This window comes from Vidua macroura, chromosome Z (genome assembly GCF_024509145.1).
Source record: "Vidua macroura isolate BioBank_ID:100142 chromosome Z, ASM2450914v1, whole genome shotgun sequence".
NCBI classification, from domain to species: Eukaryota; Metazoa; Chordata; class Aves; order Passeriformes; family Viduidae; genus Vidua; species Vidua macroura.
Window position 1 is genome coordinate 12,935,410 of NC_071611.1, and position 19,304 is coordinate 12,954,713.

Genomic DNA, 19,304 nt, shown 5'->3' on the forward strand with positions numbered 1-19,304 from the left:
TATGAATCATTTAACACAAAGACTTCTTCACTATGAAATCAGTTATGGAAATTTGTTGAGACTTAGCAGTAGCAGGTGCAGGACTTGTGTTGCATATTCCTTGCTGACCTGTTCAGTGTTTCACAACTCTCTGTGGATTTTGTGCAGGACGAAGGCACTGGTAAGCTGAGAGACCTTCAGATACTGTGATGGAAGGATATTGCTGAGCTGTGCATGAGTGATCTTAAACAGACTACCAAGTCTGACATGTTTTGGGAGCTTCGGGAGCTCATCAAATTCATTAGTCTTTCACAAGGCTCTTGTGCAACCTAAACTAACACCTTTACCCTTACAGTTGTAGTGAACAGAAGGCAACAAAAATGGTATCAGTCACTGCTTTTAAACCGAACCTCTGCTCTGATACACAGTGCATGCTGCGGGACCATATGTGCCCAGGTGGGAAAAGCAGAAGATACAAAACTCTTCTCCCTCAAATGACCAAGTGTTGAGCAAGTGTTTCAACACTTCTTGCCTGCCCAAGGGTCCATCTGGGATTGAGCTCAAAAGAGCAATGGGACTGTGTAGGTAAACGGAATGGTTGCCAGGGAGGGGAAACTTAAACTGGAGTCTTGATTAGGCTGGGCTGTGCTGGAGAGGTACCTGCCTGCCTACTGTAATACTGCAAAAATTCTGAGTGTACTGCTGAGGCACTCCATGAGCCCTGCTGGCTCATCTGGCTTCATGTCTTTGCCACAATGAGGAGTGGTAATGTCCTGTCTCTGCTGCAGCTACATGTCCCTAGACTTAAAAATCGCCAGGGAAAGGGAATAGTAGTGGAGTGTATGCAGGCTGTTGCACCCATGCTGATGGGACTGCAGGGTGATGCTATACACTGGGGGTTTCCGAAGCTCTCACTGCTCCCAAACAGACTTCATCACAAGAAGTTGGCTGTGGAGAGGTGTTTTGTTTTGGGGTAGCAAAAACTCATCAAATCCAGAAGGCATCAGGATTTAACCATGAAAGCAGGTAAGGCCACTGCATGAACATGAACTGTCAACAAAAATTTTTAGGGTGTTTTAATGACATTTTCAGTTTTGGACAGATTTCATCCTCAGGCTTCTTCTCAGTAGATTATTTTCCTTTGATCTTTTAAATGCTTATAGCCAGCTTATCTAATCTTGAAGAGATCTCCTGGCAGAAGGAAACACATACATTCACAAGGTGGCTCTTGTATTGTTTTACTCTGACCTTGAAGGGCTTGATTGAGATAAACGGATTGTGGAGGGATCACTAATATGGATTAGTATTGTTGCTGAACCTTCCTTTGAATGAATGTCCATGTTCTGAATCTAAATCAAGGACTTGGATTTAATTATATATTTGTTCACAATATATTAATAGTAGACTGACATGAATTAAAAAGAAAAAGTTACACTTTTAACAGTGCTGCAGTTTAAGGGACACTTTTAGGAAAGTGCCAGAAAATACCTGAAGGCCTGCTTCTGCTAGAAGATACACAGATGTGTGCTGCCAGCTGTCCAAATGAACAAGAATTCAAATAGGATCTTCCTTTGTATAACAAGGACCAAAAAAAAAAAAAGAGTCTGCCATGAGGATGGCCATTCCTTTGTCCTATTAATTTTGGTCAACTCTTCCATGAACTACAAATTCAATGACCTGCTTTTGCTTCACATTTTTAGAGTGCAAACCTGCCATGCTTCTAAGCATACTAAATGTTTCTTTAATTTCATCCTAAAAAGAATAGAGGTAAACAAAGGCATTCGAAAAAACAGAAAACAACACACAACACTACATAAATTTTTTTTGTGTTTTAAAGTAGTAATTTTATCTTTCTTTTGGATGACATTGTTTATTATAAGACATCATTTTTATTAAATACACTGTAATACAAGAGACTTTCCATGTCATGTTGAGAGAAGCTGGTCACATGATTCACAAACAAAACTTTTAACACTGATACCTAGGCATCACTTTGAAATCAGCCAAGATGCAATGAAAGTTTTAAAGCTATGACTACTTGTAACAAAGTGCAAAACAAGAATCACTAAATATTTCCACAGAGACATCACATTAAATAAATTAAACAAAAAAAAAAAAAAAAAAAAAAAAAAAAAGGAAAAAAGAAAGGAGAAAGATAGCTCTACACACCAGGTCACAATTTGGTGACAATATAGATATTCATATTTGTATGTAGATATCTTCCTCTTTACCTAAAGTGACAAACGGAGTGATATCTAGAAATATATACACATAAAGTATAGGTGGAGAGAAGGGCTGGGACAAATATTTCATAATTAATTTATTCTCTCTCTATTGGTGATTCAATTAAACATAAATGTTAAATTAAATTATTTGTATATAAAACATTCTTAGGTGCTTTTCTATAAGTTACAGCAAGATACACATAAGCTGCAAGAGTTAGGCCTCTGGATAGATTTGATTTGTTCTATTTTCTCATGTGTTCCAATCAATGGCCTCACTTACTAGCAGCTTCCATAATCCTTGCTCAAATATTCAGTGTTTATAAAATATCCGCTAGTCATCACTCAGAACCTTCTACAAGCAAACAAAAAATCCCCACAGACCTTGTGCAGAATGCATAGACAGAAAAATAACACACCCATCATTTCCCATTTCTTCTCCTGAGACTTATGTTTAAAAGATGGCAAAATAGTCACTTGGTTGCTATTGTGAATTTCACAGTGTTTTCCCTGCAACATGTAGACTTTTTTCTTTTTTTTGCTTCATATTTGTGATGAACAGCACATCCACCCACCCTGCCCAAATAAAGGTGTTTTAACTAAGGCTCTAAAGGACCTCTTATTCAAAGCAGCAGTGGTTTATTCCAGCCCTCACAAAAAGAAAATACAACTTCCTGTGCTATTGAAACCTTCATCTCTCTTTAGCAATCCCAACCCAACTTCCTCTTCAGTCCCTCCCCTCTCCCATCCCCCATGTTTTATAGCAGTATTTGAAATTCAGTTACAGGCCGCAACAACCCGAATGTGGACATATACATTATGCCTTAGTAACTTGGGCTATTTAATTTCTTTTCAAAGTGTTTTGCAAAAGTCTATATCAACCACAATCTCTTATAAAGATGGGGAGGGTACAGGCAGAGAGAGAAAGACAGGGAAAGAAAGAAATAAAAGAGAAGGAAAGAAGAAGGAAAGACAGGAAAAGTGAAAGAAGGAAAGAAAGTGATAAAAAATAGCAAGGACAAAAAAAAAAAAAAAAAAAGAACAAGATCAAAAATAAGCAGTTACTTATTAACCTGTAGACAATATATAGATATGTTGTTTTACAGGTCAAAATGAATGCAGTCCTTTTAAAAGTGTACACTCCATCAGGCATCATGGGATGCTGTTGCTTTGCAAGTGTCTTTCTCCATGGCTAGTTCTGAGTTCTGCAGATATATTGAGAGTGAAGGACAGAGTGCAACGAATGCTACTATTATTACTCCTGAATGTCAGTGTTCTCGTTGTTCTCCAAGTCATGTTGCAGTGTAAATAGTCCAGATCATTCTTGGAATTATTTTGTTACTGCGGGCAAGTACAAAATGCTAATGGAGCTGCACTGTTGTGCTAGAACAATAAAACAACAGGAGCACAAACCCAGAAATGACAGTAAAACAAACTCTGTTTTCTGAGCTTGGAAGCTTATCTGTTGATTTCATTGTGAGAAATCAACAAGTAAGATGGGAATGGAAAAAATGTTTTTATGCAATTAACTGGGGAAGAAAAGTGCTTGTTGTTAAATCTCTGGTATTCTAGCACTGCCTCTGCTGCACACCAGTTAGAAATTTGAATCTTACAAATATAGAAAAAGAAATATCAAAAGAAAAAAAATTGGTTACTCAGCAGACGTTATCAATTTATTAATAGCACTCTAATCATAATTTGTAATAACAGAGGTGTATGTAAATTTATACATATACACACAGCCCATACATAATGTGCATGCATGTCTGCACATATATAAGTAAAATACAACAGACATAGGCATACATGTATATGCTATGTGTGTGTATATATATATATGCCATATGAAAACACACATATATTATATATATATATATGGTCAGTTCATAGCACAGTCCAGAAAGTCTTTTTAAATGAGCCTGATTGTCATACTTAGTGTACACGATTTACCTGACAGTGCAAGCATGATGAATATGCACATATACTCACCCTTCAGTGTGATTTGAACATATTTCTTCCACTTCTCTGCTCACTCTGCTACACTTACCCATCTTTTCATGAACAAACTCAAACTATGTATAGCTACAGTTTACAGCTTTTCTACTGTGATTATACATTTTATGCACTATCAAGAACATTAATGATACAGGTCAAGGTTATAGGTGGTGGCTCTGTAGAACATTTGGTCCTTTAGAAATTTAACAAACTGCTATGTTATTGCACAATGCATTTTAATACTATTTATTCTCTGAAAGGACTCTAAAATCTCACTAGTAAATCAAAAAGAAGATGCCACAAAATACATTTTCAGGGTCTTGTGGTTATTTTGGTATACATTCTTTCAGTGCTTGCAAAACACACCTGCTTGCTTTTGGGCTGGAGACTCTTTTACAGTAAAAACATCATCTCAGATGCCTTTTTCTTCACCTCAGAAGACACTAAGACAGAATATGCAGGTAGAAACTTAGCAGCCCCCTCCACCAACTGCACCCTCTTCCCACTGCACAGTAAGAGGACTCTGATATCTTTCTTTTCCACCACTGTTACTTTTAAGATCAATTTCAAATTCTTTTAAAATATAACATTCATACTCTCAAGATAATGGGTTTCACTGGATGCTCAGTCTTTTTCTAGTTTTCTGTGAGAACTTCCAAGACAGTCTAGATAAAATCTTAAGGCCCATTTTGTAGGAATCTTCCTCTGGCTTTTTATGTGTTTCCAGTTCAGTAGCAGTTAAGAAATAATATCTAGTTTATTAAAGAAATACTGAGTATGGCTTTATAGTTACACTGTCATGTTTACTTGTAATGCTGCCTTTTCAATGACATTGAGAAGGGTAAAACTTCATCAGTGTCCAGTGAACTGTTTTCTTCTGAAAATGTTCAGAATTTTTATAAGCTAGCTCTAAAAGCTTCTGAAGGAAAAACTTAAAGTGCCTCAATAAATAATACATGCAAGCAAATTATATATTAAATGTGCTATGGGAACACTTACAAAAATAAAATGCTTAATTTATTAAATAAAATATCCCCAACACGAAGATGGACTATTTTGATCTGGCTCATATCAATAAGAAATAATAAAAAGAGAAAATGGAAAGAAAGATCACTTTTTTGCAATAACCCCCCCTCACAGAGGGAGGCAGAAGTCTTGAGGAATAGGTAAGGTAGGTTTTCATTTGTAAGAATTCATATTAAAAATAATCCTAGCTCTAAATTTCAAATTGTCAACTTCTAGTTTGAAAAACAACATGTATGCTCATGCAGCGATCATCAACACAGTGGCCATGCAAATGTTATACACATACAATGCCAATCCAACCAAAAATAAATTATTTAATAAAGTGTGCATGTTGGTTATGACAGCAATAGTACCAATACAAAAATGACGCTGAGGTCAGAATCTTTGCACTCTGAATAGCAAGCCATAACCACAGAGTAATTTGTTTTTTTCTAGAGATCTTTATCCCCTGCTATGTCTCAAACATAACCAGTGATCTCCGTGCTTTAGATTATTCATGTTATATCAGCCTATAATATATATAACATTGTAAAGGCATTTTAACATGGCTAATGTCCTCCATTAGCCCCTTCTAATGAAATATAGGTTATATCATTATGAGTTTGCTATGTCTACTAGGGTGTACTACGAGATGAGTGATTGTTTCTGCACAAAGGGCATTAATCGACAAAGACCATGCACAGTTTTGCTTGCACGGTTAAAAAAAGAAAAAAGAAAAGATTGAGGAAGGAAGGAATATGTTGCTGGACAAGCACAGTATAAGATACACCTGCCTCAGCATTTATAGTTTGTCCTATCAAATTCCTTAGTTTTAACATGTAATCTTGAAATTAATATTGTATGTAACTAAATCTAGCTTCAGCCTTTACTAAAAAAGACTAGCTGGAGAACATTTTTACCCCAGTGGCATGACAGTATCCTACCAGAAGACAAAAAAAGGGTATGTGTTTAGTTTATCATGTTGTAACACAATTGTGTGCAGTGCAGGCAGCATCTTATTTTGTTTTACTTAATTCTGGCAATGAATGGTGCTGGCAAAGCACCTCCTTAAAGAATCCCTTTAGTTCTCAAAAAGACTCTTCAGGGAAATAGTTAGACCCCTTCTTGTCTTCCATCAAATCACTTCAGTGTTTTCTTGTAGGGTAGGATGCCACCTGATTTCCCAAGGTCCTCCAGATAGTGTATCACACAAGAGTGTCTTCTTTCTGTCTGGCTTTATCTCTGCAAAGAACATTCTTCATGTAGAGAACACCAGTCTTCTGTTTCCACCCACAGGCTGAAGCAAAAAAAATGAGGTGAATCCACAGAAACGCCCAGTAGCTATACAGCAGAAATCACAAAGTTTTAGTCAAATATATTTTTCCCTTTTTTTCATCCACATCAAAGGCATGAATACAACAAGGCATTCTTAGTTGTGGTGGGCAAACTGAAGAGTCTGCTGATATAACAGATTGGGTTTTTAAGGCCTTTGTCTATGCAGAGTTACAATAATGCAGAAGCCAAATTGATTAGAAAGACAGGAGAGAAGGAAAAAAAAGATAGAAACTGAGAGAAAGAGAGAAGATACGTCTTGGTAATGTCTAAAAAGTCAATACTGTGTCTACATATGGAGAAGCGCACATTGCTTGCCCTTTGAAAGCTTCTCCTCAACTTTGTCATTAATACTGTCAAAGTTAAGAACACATTTTAATGTAGTTCAGCGGCAGTTGAACACATTTATTCCCGCAGCCCAGAAGAAGAAATGCTAGGAGACTTTAGCCTAAAATATCCAAGTAGACTGGAGATGCCTTGGCCAAGTTCTGAAGGAGGGAGTGGATTTCTTTGATGTTGAGCCTCATGTGAGGCTCCCGTTGCCAACAGCCCAGCATTAAGTCATACACTTCCTTTGGGCATGTGCGAGGTCGCTGCAGGACTCGGCCCTGAGTGATGCACTCAATCACCTATGAGAAATCACAAGCAAAGGATCACCACAGCTGTGCTAGCTACATAGTGTTCACCCATGGAAGAGTTAACTTTAACCACAGCAGCCTCACTGGTGGCTGCTATGCAGCCATCTCTGGAAAGGACTGCTTTTGTAGGCAGATGACTGAGCAGCAGTATACGATCTGGAAAATTCACTATAATGTAAGTGGTCAAAGACCAATAACTTCACTCATGTTAAGTTTACCCACACTGACCACTCCACATACATGGAAATTGGAGCTGGGAATTAATCCCATAACTTCTCTCTCTACCCAACTACCACCTCAGAGGCAGGATGAACTTTCAACCTGCTTATAGAGCATCAATGCTTTTTATTCTCTCTACTCTCTGCAAACTTATGAGTATCACTGTGGCTAATCTCTTGAAGGGGGATACTTGTGACTGCCTAGAAATCAAGAGATATCTTGATTACTTCAATCTAATCTGTTCGTGGTTATGGACAACCACTCTGAAACAGTAACATGTATAATACATCTGTTCAGGAGATAGCTAAGGTCCTTTTCATTGTCTCATGGTCTACCCAGAGCAGACTTCATGCTATGCAAAGGAAAAAATTAAATTCCAACTGTTCTAATTCTGCTTGAACACCTTCCAGCCATTCAGGGGAGAAAAAGGTGAAAAAGAAGAAATTCAAGCATATGGTTCATGACAACACAATAAATGCCATATATATGTGTCAGCCTTTAAGAAATAAATTTCTGTCCTTTTTCCAGAGAAGCCACACCAATAATTAGCCTAACAGCTTTCCCAATTCAATTTGAGAATATATTACACACACCTCATTGTTTGAGAGCTGATACCATGGCTGCTTGCCATAAGTAAAGATTTCCCATAATACAACTCCCAGGCTCCAGACATCGCTTTCTGTGGTGAACTTCCTGTACATTATACTCTCTGGAGGCATCCAACGAATGGGCAGCATGGTGTGACCCCCAACCTGAGAAAAACAAATGAAAGAGTTAGAAATAGTTTCTTCAGACCCTCACAAGGCAGTCTGATGACATTAAACATGAAGAATCCATGGTTTCTTTTTTTTTTTTTCCATCTGGTAACATTCACTTTGAGGAGCTTTGAAGAACAACAGATTTATGGTTCCAACTCCTCTCCCCCAGCAACAATCAGTATCACACAATACGTTCCTCAAGAAAAATTTCAAAAGATGTTGTTTCTGAAGTCTGAACTAATCTTTAACGTTTACCTGGCCCACCCTACCTAACAGGAACAGGAAAGCCTATAGTACACTACCAACCAATTTTGAATTAGGCCAGTTTTACTCTCTGTTTTAAGACTCAAGAAACTAAAAGATTCATTAAATGAAATCTGGACAGATGATTCTCCTAGAAACTCAGCAACATCAACTGAAATGCATGAAGACACCATGGTCTGACTGTATGAAATAGTAGGATTGGATCTGTATGGTTGAAAATCCTAATTTTGACTGAATTAAAGCAATACTATTTTCTGTTGCTAAGTTCCACAGTTAATACATCAAATTATTTTGTTCCATGTTAACCACTCTGTATATTAAAAGAAAAACCACCAGTCCTTTGAATATATTCCCTTGATAATAAACAACTTGGAAGATACTGATTCCTACCCCAAGTCAACTCCTGTTGAATGGGACCTTCACTGAATTAATGCCTTTCTGAGAAATTTTAGAACATTTTTAACTTTCCCCAGAAAATTAAACTTCCTTAGAGTTAGGTTTCCGAACCTTAATTTAATTTTTTTAAAGTATTTTATTTCTAGGTTCTTTTTATTGTTCTAGGTTCAATTTATTGTTCCTGGCATCTCCTATTCTGGTTGGATCACATCAATAAAGAAATCTATTTAAGTAATTATTAAACAGTGTAACTGCTGAGATACTGTGATATGGATATACAGATATGCTAGTTACTTTTGTACCATGAGAGCTGAGAATATTTCCAAGGAAGATTAAAAAAAAAAAAAAAAAAAAAAGGAAGCTTTTTCAAGGACATCTTACTCTTGATTAACACATTTTCCTTTCTGAAAATCTATTTAGTTATGAAACCACATTTACACTTTCAGGATTCTGTCAATTCAAAATATAATTTCTCCTTTTGGGATATAACATTTGTTATAAATAATGGCCTTCTTGTTCTCATGTTCAAACAGCAAATGGAAGAAAAATTCAGCAGTGAGGGTTGACATTATTTCTAAATCACACTAGATATCCATTACCAGTTATGGTATTGCAATTCAGTGTTAGTCACAGCAATGGCTGTGAGAGCTCAGTCCTGTTCTGTGCATCACTACAAGTCCACGTTCACTGCTGATTTCACAGAAACAGGTCATGCTAAAATGTTCATAGACTTAGTTTATTATGAGGCCCTTTTTCTACTCTCTCCACATGAGATGTATGTGAGTGATGGAGGAATATTACTTCACAGGTTGTTGAATGACAAGCAGGGCTCCCAGTTTCACTTCCTGGCTACACTGTGGATGTGCTTCTGACTCCATGCAGGTTGCTATGGACAGGTGTCCAAGCCATTTAAAAAGGGACCCAGTTTCTGTACACTGCACTGATAGAGAATGGATACACATTTTTAAGTGCTTTTTCCAATTTGGCCCATTTGTCTCTATGTTAACAGTTTATCTCCCTGGCAGACAGATTGGTTGTAAAGCTCTCTGCTTTGGTATTTTTCATCAACTTTGACTGAGAGTGATGTGGAGAATTTGAACACACCAACATGCTGAGATGCAACCAAACACTCAGTTTCCCACCTTATCATAATCTAAACTGACATGACAACCAAACACTTCCAAACCACCACTAGTTTTAAACCAGTCTTGAGAGGTATTTAATTAGAAAGACAAAAAAGTTACTCCCTTAGAAACATGCAGCCACATACACCCATTCAAAAGGCAAGTGCCATTAAAAGATGGTTAGTGAGGAGAACATTTTGGTCTTACAAATTATTAAAATGGCTGTTACATCTGCTCATCATATAACCTCTGCTACTGGTTTTGTTCAGCAATTTCTTTGACTCATACCTTTAAAAATTAATGAAAGCCATAGACAATAAAATATGTGACCCTACTTTTTTTTTTGTCACATCTTAAATCAAGAGATTTTGAAAAAGCAATTTAAAAAATCCCCAACTACTCTTCAAATCTTTTTATGTTTTTTCACTACAGAACCAGTCTATTTTTGGTAGGATTCTATGCTGAGTTTTCAATGTCACTTAGGAAAATGAAGGACAGTCTCCTCTAGAGTAACATCACCTCTGATCTGTAACATTACACACCCAGCTGTCTCTGCAGTCGTAGCAGGACTGACTTGTTAGTATTGACACCAAGAATTCAGTTTACAGATAAGCACAAGGCACAGGGCTCACTGGTGCTCTTCCCAGATCATCTTGCCTGGAGCTGTGTCCATTTCTGTCCCTGAAGGCACAAGAGTTCACTGACAGAGGACTTGACCAGTACTGAGAAGTCCTGAGGTTTCTCCATCTCTATTATTCATGTTACTTCAAACACCTCAACATCTTTATTTATTGCCTTTCAAAGTATCAACAAAAGTATTATACAGGGTGGTCTCCTTGACAGAGGGCACTGCAATGAAGACAAGATAACCTGTCTTGATCATCTCCTACGACACACTGTGCATCTACCCATGGTCTTAGAGCACCTTGCACTTCAGTTGAGTTCCATCAAAAGCACAAGTACGGGCCAAAGGCACTTCTTCAAAATGCATGTTTCCTTCTCTATTAAAAGTCAGTGGTTACTGAGCCAACACTCACTCAGCTCAGAAAAGCATTAAGGGCCCTGCTAGTTGTATGCCTAAAATGAAGCACATACTTCAGAGCTTTTTGAACTGAAGCCTAGGACTTGACACAACTGTTTGCAGGGTGCCTGAAACAAATTGCGTCTGTTGAGAGCTTCTTTTGATTTTTATCTTGAGAGTCCAAGCATGGACTTGGGTTGTGCCATAACAGCAGTGAAGAGAGGTGAGGTGCCTTTTTGCTGTTGTTGCCATACTATCAACAAAGATAGGAGTTTTTTTTCCAAGAAGCATCAGTGAATGAAAACATTACTTCACTGACCAAAGTGTAAAGGTTCTGAGTGCTTCAAAGAGATGCCTTCAGCATATCCTTTAATAAGAAATGCAAGTTATTACAAAGCTCTCGGATATCACCAGTATTCTGCAGTGTAAAGTTCCTGCCACGCACACTGTAATTTCATTGCTGCTTGATACACATACATTTCAAATGGTTTTGTGCTGAACAGGCTACAGTTATGTGTAAATAAAACCTTTCTATTCAGTCTAGCTAAAGTTATGACAGGATTAAAAGCATTAGAGTTTTAACTTAATGTGCTATCACTTTAAAATTCATAATGTAGCTGTATGACCATTTTATGTATACAAATTAGAGTAGATTTTTTTGATACCTACCTGAAAGCAGCTGCATTATCACCATAATACTGTGAAATTATCACAATTCTGTTTTATTTAGAATTGTACGTCTACAGAAATACGGACTTAAGAACTTACTTCCAAACGTCAGTTTATGAAAGTACACCCTTGCCCAGCTATAGCCTTTCATTATATTCTAGCTAGCTTTTACTAGTGGCTTTTACTAGCAATACTGGGCTAGAAAACCTGGTGAATTAGCCTCTGCAATGTGCAAACAATCCATGGGGAGGATACTGCTATGCCCAATCAGTGAGCTGTCGTGTTCTCCAAAGAAGATCTTCTAAGGAAAACTACCACAATATCCCATGTATGAAATGTTGCACATTCAACAATACAATCCCATTTACACTTGTCACTGCTTTAAGCAACCATCTTTTCAATGAATTTAGCACTTTGAAAGGTGCCAGAGAAGCTGGCCTTGAACATTGTTTTAATCTATTTGCAAACATTAATCTTCTAGGGCTGCTATAGAAGGACCATGCCTTAGTCTTGAAGCAAGGCCTCTAATTTTATCGTTTAAGTTCTTCCAAATAAAAATATATTTGTCTATACCCTTACATGTTCACTATTCCAACTTCATGGCCCAGCTGCCATAAAAATCCAAGGCTTTGTTGTCTGATGATTGTGAGAAAATGGATAGCTCTCTTACAGAGAAAACCAAATGAAGCCTTGTACTCCTGCTGGAAACAGACGACAGTGGAGCTGGGGGAAGCCAACCTACAGAGATATGGAAGGCACAAGGGGTATGTGGGGCTGCACAGATAAGACACAAGCCACAGGCCAGGAAAGGCACAAGAAATAATCACATGGAATCATCACACAGACTCGCCAAGGTTGTCAGAAACCTGAAAGGTCATCTATTTAATCATCTAGTTAATCATCTAGTTCTAGATCATCTAGCATCACCATAATCACCGCTAAACCATGTCCCCAAGTGCCACACCCAGATGCCCCTTGAACACTTCCAGAGACTGTGACTCCACCACTTTTCTGGGAAACTTATTCCAATGTCTAACTACTCTTCCAGAAAAAAATGTTCAGATTATTTTCTAATCTGAACCTTCCCTGGTGTAGTTTAAGGCCATTTCCTCTCATTCTTTTGCTTGAGACACAGTAGAAAAGAACAACTGTCACCTCACTACAACTTCCTTTCAGGCAGTTATAGAGAGCAATAAATTCTCCCTTCAGCTTCTTCTTCTCTAGACTTAAAGACCCCCAGCTCCTTCAGCTGCTCCTTGTAAGATCTGTGCTCCAGACCCTTCATCAGCTGTGTTGTCCTGCTCTGGACACACTTCAGTAGCTCAGAGCAAGGGGCCCAGAACTGGACACAGGATTTGGGGTGTGGTTTTATCAGACACTATGTCTGATACAGGTCTGGATGTCATTGGCCTTCTTGGCTACCTGGGCATGCGCTGGCTCATGTCCAGCTAGCTGTTGACCGGTACCCCTAAGTCTCTTTCTGCTGAACAGCTCTTAAAGCACTTCTCCTCCAGCCTGTAGCACTGCATTGCAATGCATGCCAGCTGCAGCCCAGTCTAACTGTAAGTTCACGAGGGGCGGTAGTGCTGAGGGTGATGGATGGCTTTGGGGGCTACATGACCCAGCTGAAGGGTGCTGCAGCGTCTGACAAGGGACAGGACAGAGACCAGTCAGAACAGTCTTCCTCCTAAATGCCAGTGACCATGTTTGCAAAGGCTCCAGCACTCCTGGACAGGATATCAAATGGAATTCCCAGCTTTTGCAGGCATTCTGTTACATAACCCTTTTCTGATTATCTTTTTTTTTTTTTTTTCCCAATTTCTGGCTTTAAGTAGTAGATTACTCTGAATTCATGCACTAAAAAGCACAGCAACCAATTGCATAGCCTTGGAAAACAGACTTCATTAACGTTTCATGTTCCCATGTTCCCACGATTCCTGCAGAGTGACATTTCAGTAATGTGTCATAGCACTTTGTATATTCTGTATAGACCAGTGATGCTTTTTCTGCCAAGAGGATAAAAGTAATCTCTTTACTTTGTTAGCCCAATGAAGCTGAATGACTGTCAGGGGTTCAGCCCTGATGCTGTCCCAATGTCCTGTCTGGCTTGTCTGGTGCATCTTTCCGGAGTCCTGCTGTTTTCAGGCTTTTTGAAATTTAGGGTGGTAGACTTGAGTGCAGCAACATAGTTCAGCGTATGTCCAAATTAAAAGTAATGTGACAAGTATATATTCAATCTCTTTAACACAAGCCTACCTTAGTCTGTCAAACTAGAAAGAAGCTGAATCTTTTTAATCATTTGTGCACCCCCTCCTAAAGAAAAATCCTGTATACTTGCAAGATAACGCCATTTTAGGGTATTTTTCACTATTTATATTTTGGTCTTCTGACTTGTTTCCCCATCTCAGGATGATATAACTGCAAAGAAATGTTCTCTGCAAAAATTATCATGTCTTATTGCTAAAACTGAAAACCTCTCCTCTCTTGCTGAACATCTGCTCTTTCCCCCTCATAAAAGATGGCATATACTTCTCTTAGAATAGGGGAAAAAAAAATCAATAATTTTAATTTTAATTTCTTTCATGCCCTGGCCTTGCAGACGAAGTCAGTGTCTTCTCTTGAAATATCAGTCCTGCATCTCTACTTGCAGAAAAGCAATATATTATTTTTATAGTCATAATAAGCCATACCACTCCAATGCAAGAGGTTACTGATTTATAAAATAAGGCATATTATTAAATAATACCTAAAAATGTGTCCTTTCATTTTCACTTCTAACCCTGATTTGCTTCATCTATATTAAAAGGGGCTTATGTCTAAATTTCTTAATTAATTCTATCAGTGGTCTTGTCAGAAAAGAGAAACATGGTCTACAACATTTATTACACTGTAAATTCTCTCTTCAACTGCTTAACATCAGTTCATTATTATGTAGCAATTTTCTGTCATGGAGGTAAAACACTTCTCATTATCCTCTATAAAACCACAAGCAGTAGAGAGAAGATGAAGACCAGTTACTCTGATGTTCGCATAACAAAACAACCAGAAGCTACCAAAAAATGTGTAAATGGCAGGTTCATAATGAACAAAAGAGGCACCCTGTCACCTAATGTACATTTGCTTGTGGAACTCACTGACATGAGATACTGCCAATGTGGAAGGTTTATCTGGGATCAAAAAGTGATTAAACAAACTGATGAAGGATAAAATCTGACAAGGACTATAGAATATGAAGATACTGTCTCTGGTCCAGGAAGCTCTGTAGCTGCAGAATGCTGGAGGCTAAGAGAGTACTTGAAGAAAATATTAATATATGGTTAGCATGTTTCCATACTATTCCACAGTTGTTTCTCACAGTGACAGGATCCTGGACTAGAAGGGCTTTTGGAGAAGTTATTCCTATGTTTCTGTATAGATGGGCCACATATTGCAATATGCAGTCCTTACAAACCTCTCAGCAATGCTTATGGAGGTCTAGAAATAATTCTAGCATAAAGATGGAATGAAGGGGAAATACCACATAAAATAAAAATAGGTCAATGATCTAGAGCATCTTGCAAAACAATTGCAATTCAGCAATGCAACTTCAACAATGAAGTGCTCTGGATGTAAGATCAGATGACTTCTGTAAAGAAGGTGACATGATTCACATCTCTGATTAAAAGAAAGATCTCTCATCAGAAAGACAGAAGGGAAGTTAATTTGAGTAGAAATCTGCAGCACTTAAAATGAATGGATAACAGCTTTTTGGTGTCACAGATGAAGTGTGTATGAACAAAAAAAAAGTCTATTATTTTAAAATACAATTTCTTTTGATTCAAAATGATAACAGATTCTAGTGTTAAACAACAAACAATAGCATAAGCAAAGAGAAAGGGAGATATGCTGTGGAAAACTGGAAGGAATGACACTTTGAACCGTGCATTTCAGTGAATTCAGCATGGATCTAAATTAATTTCTGAACAAGGGAATTTTGGATTGTAGTGAAAAAGCAAGGAGATTGGAAAAGCCAGAGAAGGTCTGTTGAATCAGATGGCCCCTCCTTTCTAAAACTCTCTGCATTCTCCTAATTTTCCATATCAAGTTATGCCACAGCATATATAGCTACTGGTCACTCCAGTGTCATAATTTTCAGCTCAGAATGTTGAGCTCATGAGAGGTTCTTTGTTATTGACGTCCTTACAAAAACTTGCTACTATATCCCTTGTACCTCACCACTGTTTCCACATCTGAGTGTCTTCTGGTTGTACCAGCAGATGAAGAGAGATATTAAGTACCAGTAGACAAGCAGCTGGAATGACTCATGTTAAAGTCCTCATAGGCCCCAGGATGACCATCTAATCTGTCCAAGTCAACAGCAAAACAAATTTGCAATGCAATATTAATGAATTGCAGCTACTGCCTTTCTGATTTTCAAAGTGGTTTACGATATATCAAACTCCACTTTTATATTAATCCTAAGCAGTTTGGGCTACCAGGGCTAAGGAGGTTTTAAAAATAATCTTTAATATGAACTGGAAAACTGGCTTCTACAAATCCGTGTCACAGCTAAAATTTAAAACTCTTTTGCTTTTTCAGGTGGGGGTTGGAGGTGTAATGTGATGAGATGCTAGTTGAACCGCAGAATCAGTATCAACAAGTTGCAGGCACTTGAGCACAGTCCCTGAAAGCCAAATTTCACACCACATAAGACAGTTTGTGTTCACTGGGAAATCTCTTACTGCTAATGTCGTCTGAAAGCTACTTCTTAGTTACTAAAGATTGCAACTTTTTCCCATATTTTACTAAAAAGCACATTTTTCTTCAAATTTACTGTAGATTAACATAGAATATCTGGCTCTATCAGTCATGTCAAATTACATCACAGGAGAAGAGGGGAGCAACAGAGCTTGGTTTGTAATGTTACTTTTCCCTTGTGAGTCACAAAAGTGTTTTTTATAATGTACACTGCATGGGAGTACCACAATTTCTAGCTAAAATGTCTCAGATGTTCCAGTTCATTGAATTTTGTAAGACAGCCTCTTCCCCCTTCCCCCAGATGCTAATAAACAAGGCAATGACAAGATCCTTTTACTCATATTCCTTCTTGTCTGCAGTCTTGATGATGTTTTCTGCTTCACACTTTCTCTGGGCCATAATTTGTTTACATAAACTGGAAAACACAAGATAAAAGTTTCACTAAAATAGAACTGAAAAAATTCTCTGTTGTTTTCCCTCATGAATTCTAGTTTTTATCTCCTTACTTGTGCCACAACATCATTCCATGGTTTGAAACAGGCACTTGCTCTGAAATGAGGCATCCATCAAACAACATGCAACACAATCACTAGAAATACAAGTAACTGCTATTACTGGATGGAAAAAAAAAAAAAAAACCACAACCTCATTCCTATGGAGCTTGCAAAATCTTGAATTGTTCTCATCAAATTTGTATGTTGAATTATTCCTCAAACCATGCTTAAAATACTGTTCTTGGATGCAAGAGCCAAAGTGTAGCCCAAGGAGTGATGAACTCATTTTACAGCTCTTGGACAAATTCCTATAGTGGTGTAAAGGGAAAATTTGCACAAGCAGAGGGCTTGGAAACATAAATTTGAGGTTTGGTTTCGTATTAAGTTTGGTTTTGTTTTGGTTTTTTTTTTTCATTTTTCTTGTCAGTGCTTGTCTCTACCCTCAGCACTGCAATTTTCTATTTGGGAAACAATATCCTGCATTGTATGTATAATGGTTCTTGGAATTCACATGGCTGCATTTGTTTAACACCAACACTGAGCTTTAAATTCTGCCTGTGATGCTGAAGCATCTAACCTTCTGCCTGTAAAACAAAGCTGGATAACCTTCCGAGAAGCCAGCATTGGCAGAAGGTGTTAGTTTAGTAAGAAATGGCCCCTGAAACTTCCCTGGGTGTATCAATTCACTGATGGCATGTCATCAGGGCAGAGGTTTGGCTTTCTGATATAAAGCCTTTTTAACTTGCTTATTACCAGGTGATCCTGGGGAACTAAGGAAGATCAGAGTAAACTTTGAAAGGATTACCACTGCTGCATTTCAGGTAAGGACTCTGAAGATCTGACATACAGATCTCCATACTACAGATTGTGCAATGTACCTCTCACCTCCTTCACCAAATGTTGGTAGTGTGTGAACAAAGAGATGGGTGGAAAAGAAACATACAACTATTTTCCTTGCTTTTCCTTCATATTTTGTGATGTTCCTTCCACCTTTTCCCCTGATTGAAGCTACTCCTTACTGTAACCATGCAGCTCTGAGGTGGTTCCATCCTCATACATGCTTATATTCCTTTCCAGATAAATAAGAATCCTATAAAACATGGAATCCTCTACTTGCTGCACTTCAATAATTACTTCAAAATAAATATATAAACATAATTTCAGTTTACATGCTCCAAAACAAGTAGGATCTGCAGTAAAATGGAGACCTCAAAGGTTAGATCCATTAAAAAAAAACAAAAAACAAATAAACAAAAAACCCCAAAAAACCAAAAAAAACCCACCAGCCTGCAACTTTACACCAAAGTAGTTAGGACAAGTAATTAAATTTTTTATATTTCTACTATTAGAACTGAAGGTCAACTTTATAAATTTTATAAAGTTTATATTATAACAATATAAATTTTACATACAGATTTCCTAGACTCCAAAGTTGCCAAGATTCATGAAGACCTGAGACATTCAAAAGAAGCCAAGTGGGAAATGAAGGTACTATGCTGTTAGGATAACATATTTAAATTTTTGAAGGGTTTTCTGAGATTGTCTACACACCCAGTTTTTTAGATTGTCAGGAATACTTTAGGCTAGGACTTCCAAATCAAACTCTGTGAAAATCTGTTACTAAACCAAGTAGTATTTCTATTAGGCTGGAATTAGTATTTTGACCTCTGCTTGTATAATACCTAGATCAATGGATTCCTGATCTACATGAGGCTCCTACACAGGCTTGCAGTGCTGTCATAATATTAGCACCAACAAAACCAGCACTTTTTCTAGTCACTTGTAAAAAATTACAAATGGGTTCACCATAGCACCTGCAGTGTTAATACAGCCCTAATACTGTTTGTGAGTCTTTGTACTTCAGAATATTTTTAATCTGCTTTAGATGAAAACTTCTGAAATATTGTTCCATAAAGCCTTTATTTCCTTTTAAAGTCATGTTACTTTATATTATTCTTTGGATATGTTTAGGATGATCCCCACAGGATATTATCACATGCGTTCAATGATTTTATTATTAAAATGTTATGTGTTTCAGCCCTTAGTATATAATTTTCTTTGCTTTCTTGCCAGGCAAATCTATTTATTCTTTCTGTGTATTAAGCCATAACATTTACCTAAATAACCTCTGCGGTTATTTCCATCAAAAACATCCAAGGATCTTGTATCCATCACGGGTGGTTCTCGTGTTCCCATTAGCCTTGACTCCACACTTAGGCTGCAGCCCCATTTTATTTTCCTTTCCTCTCTGCCAGATAGCAGTTCTCTTTCAAGACTCTTCAGTCACTGAGCTAAGAGATTTTTGTTAATGAAAAGCAGATGCAACACTTAAGTTTGAATAGAATCTTCTCCTAATAGAATATTCTTCCTACCATGATAATTTTGAGTTTGAAAATCCACTGTATTGTGAAAACCCATTCTATATGATTACTCCAGCTTTCCAGAACAGTG

At 37.6% G+C, this 19,304-nt stretch overlaps 1 protein-coding gene across 2 annotated transcripts in view; it reads right to left on the bottom strand.

Moving 5' to 3' along the window:
• Positions 1–1,793: 1,793 nt before the first annotated feature.
• NTRK2 (neurotrophic receptor tyrosine kinase 2) overlaps positions 1,794–19,304 on the bottom strand; it is a 197,706-nt gene continuing 180,195 nt past the window's right edge. For both annotated transcript variants that reach the window (XM_054004470.1, XM_054004475.1), the window contains 2 exons: positions 7,984–8,142; positions 1,794–7,162 (listed from right to left, as the gene is read on the bottom strand). In XM_054004470.1, coding sequence (XP_053860445.1) covers positions 6,977–7,162; positions 7,984–8,142 — 345 coding nt within the window. In that variant the 3' untranslated portion in view covers positions 1,794–6,976. The remainder of the gene's footprint in view (positions 7,163–7,983; positions 8,143–19,304) is intronic.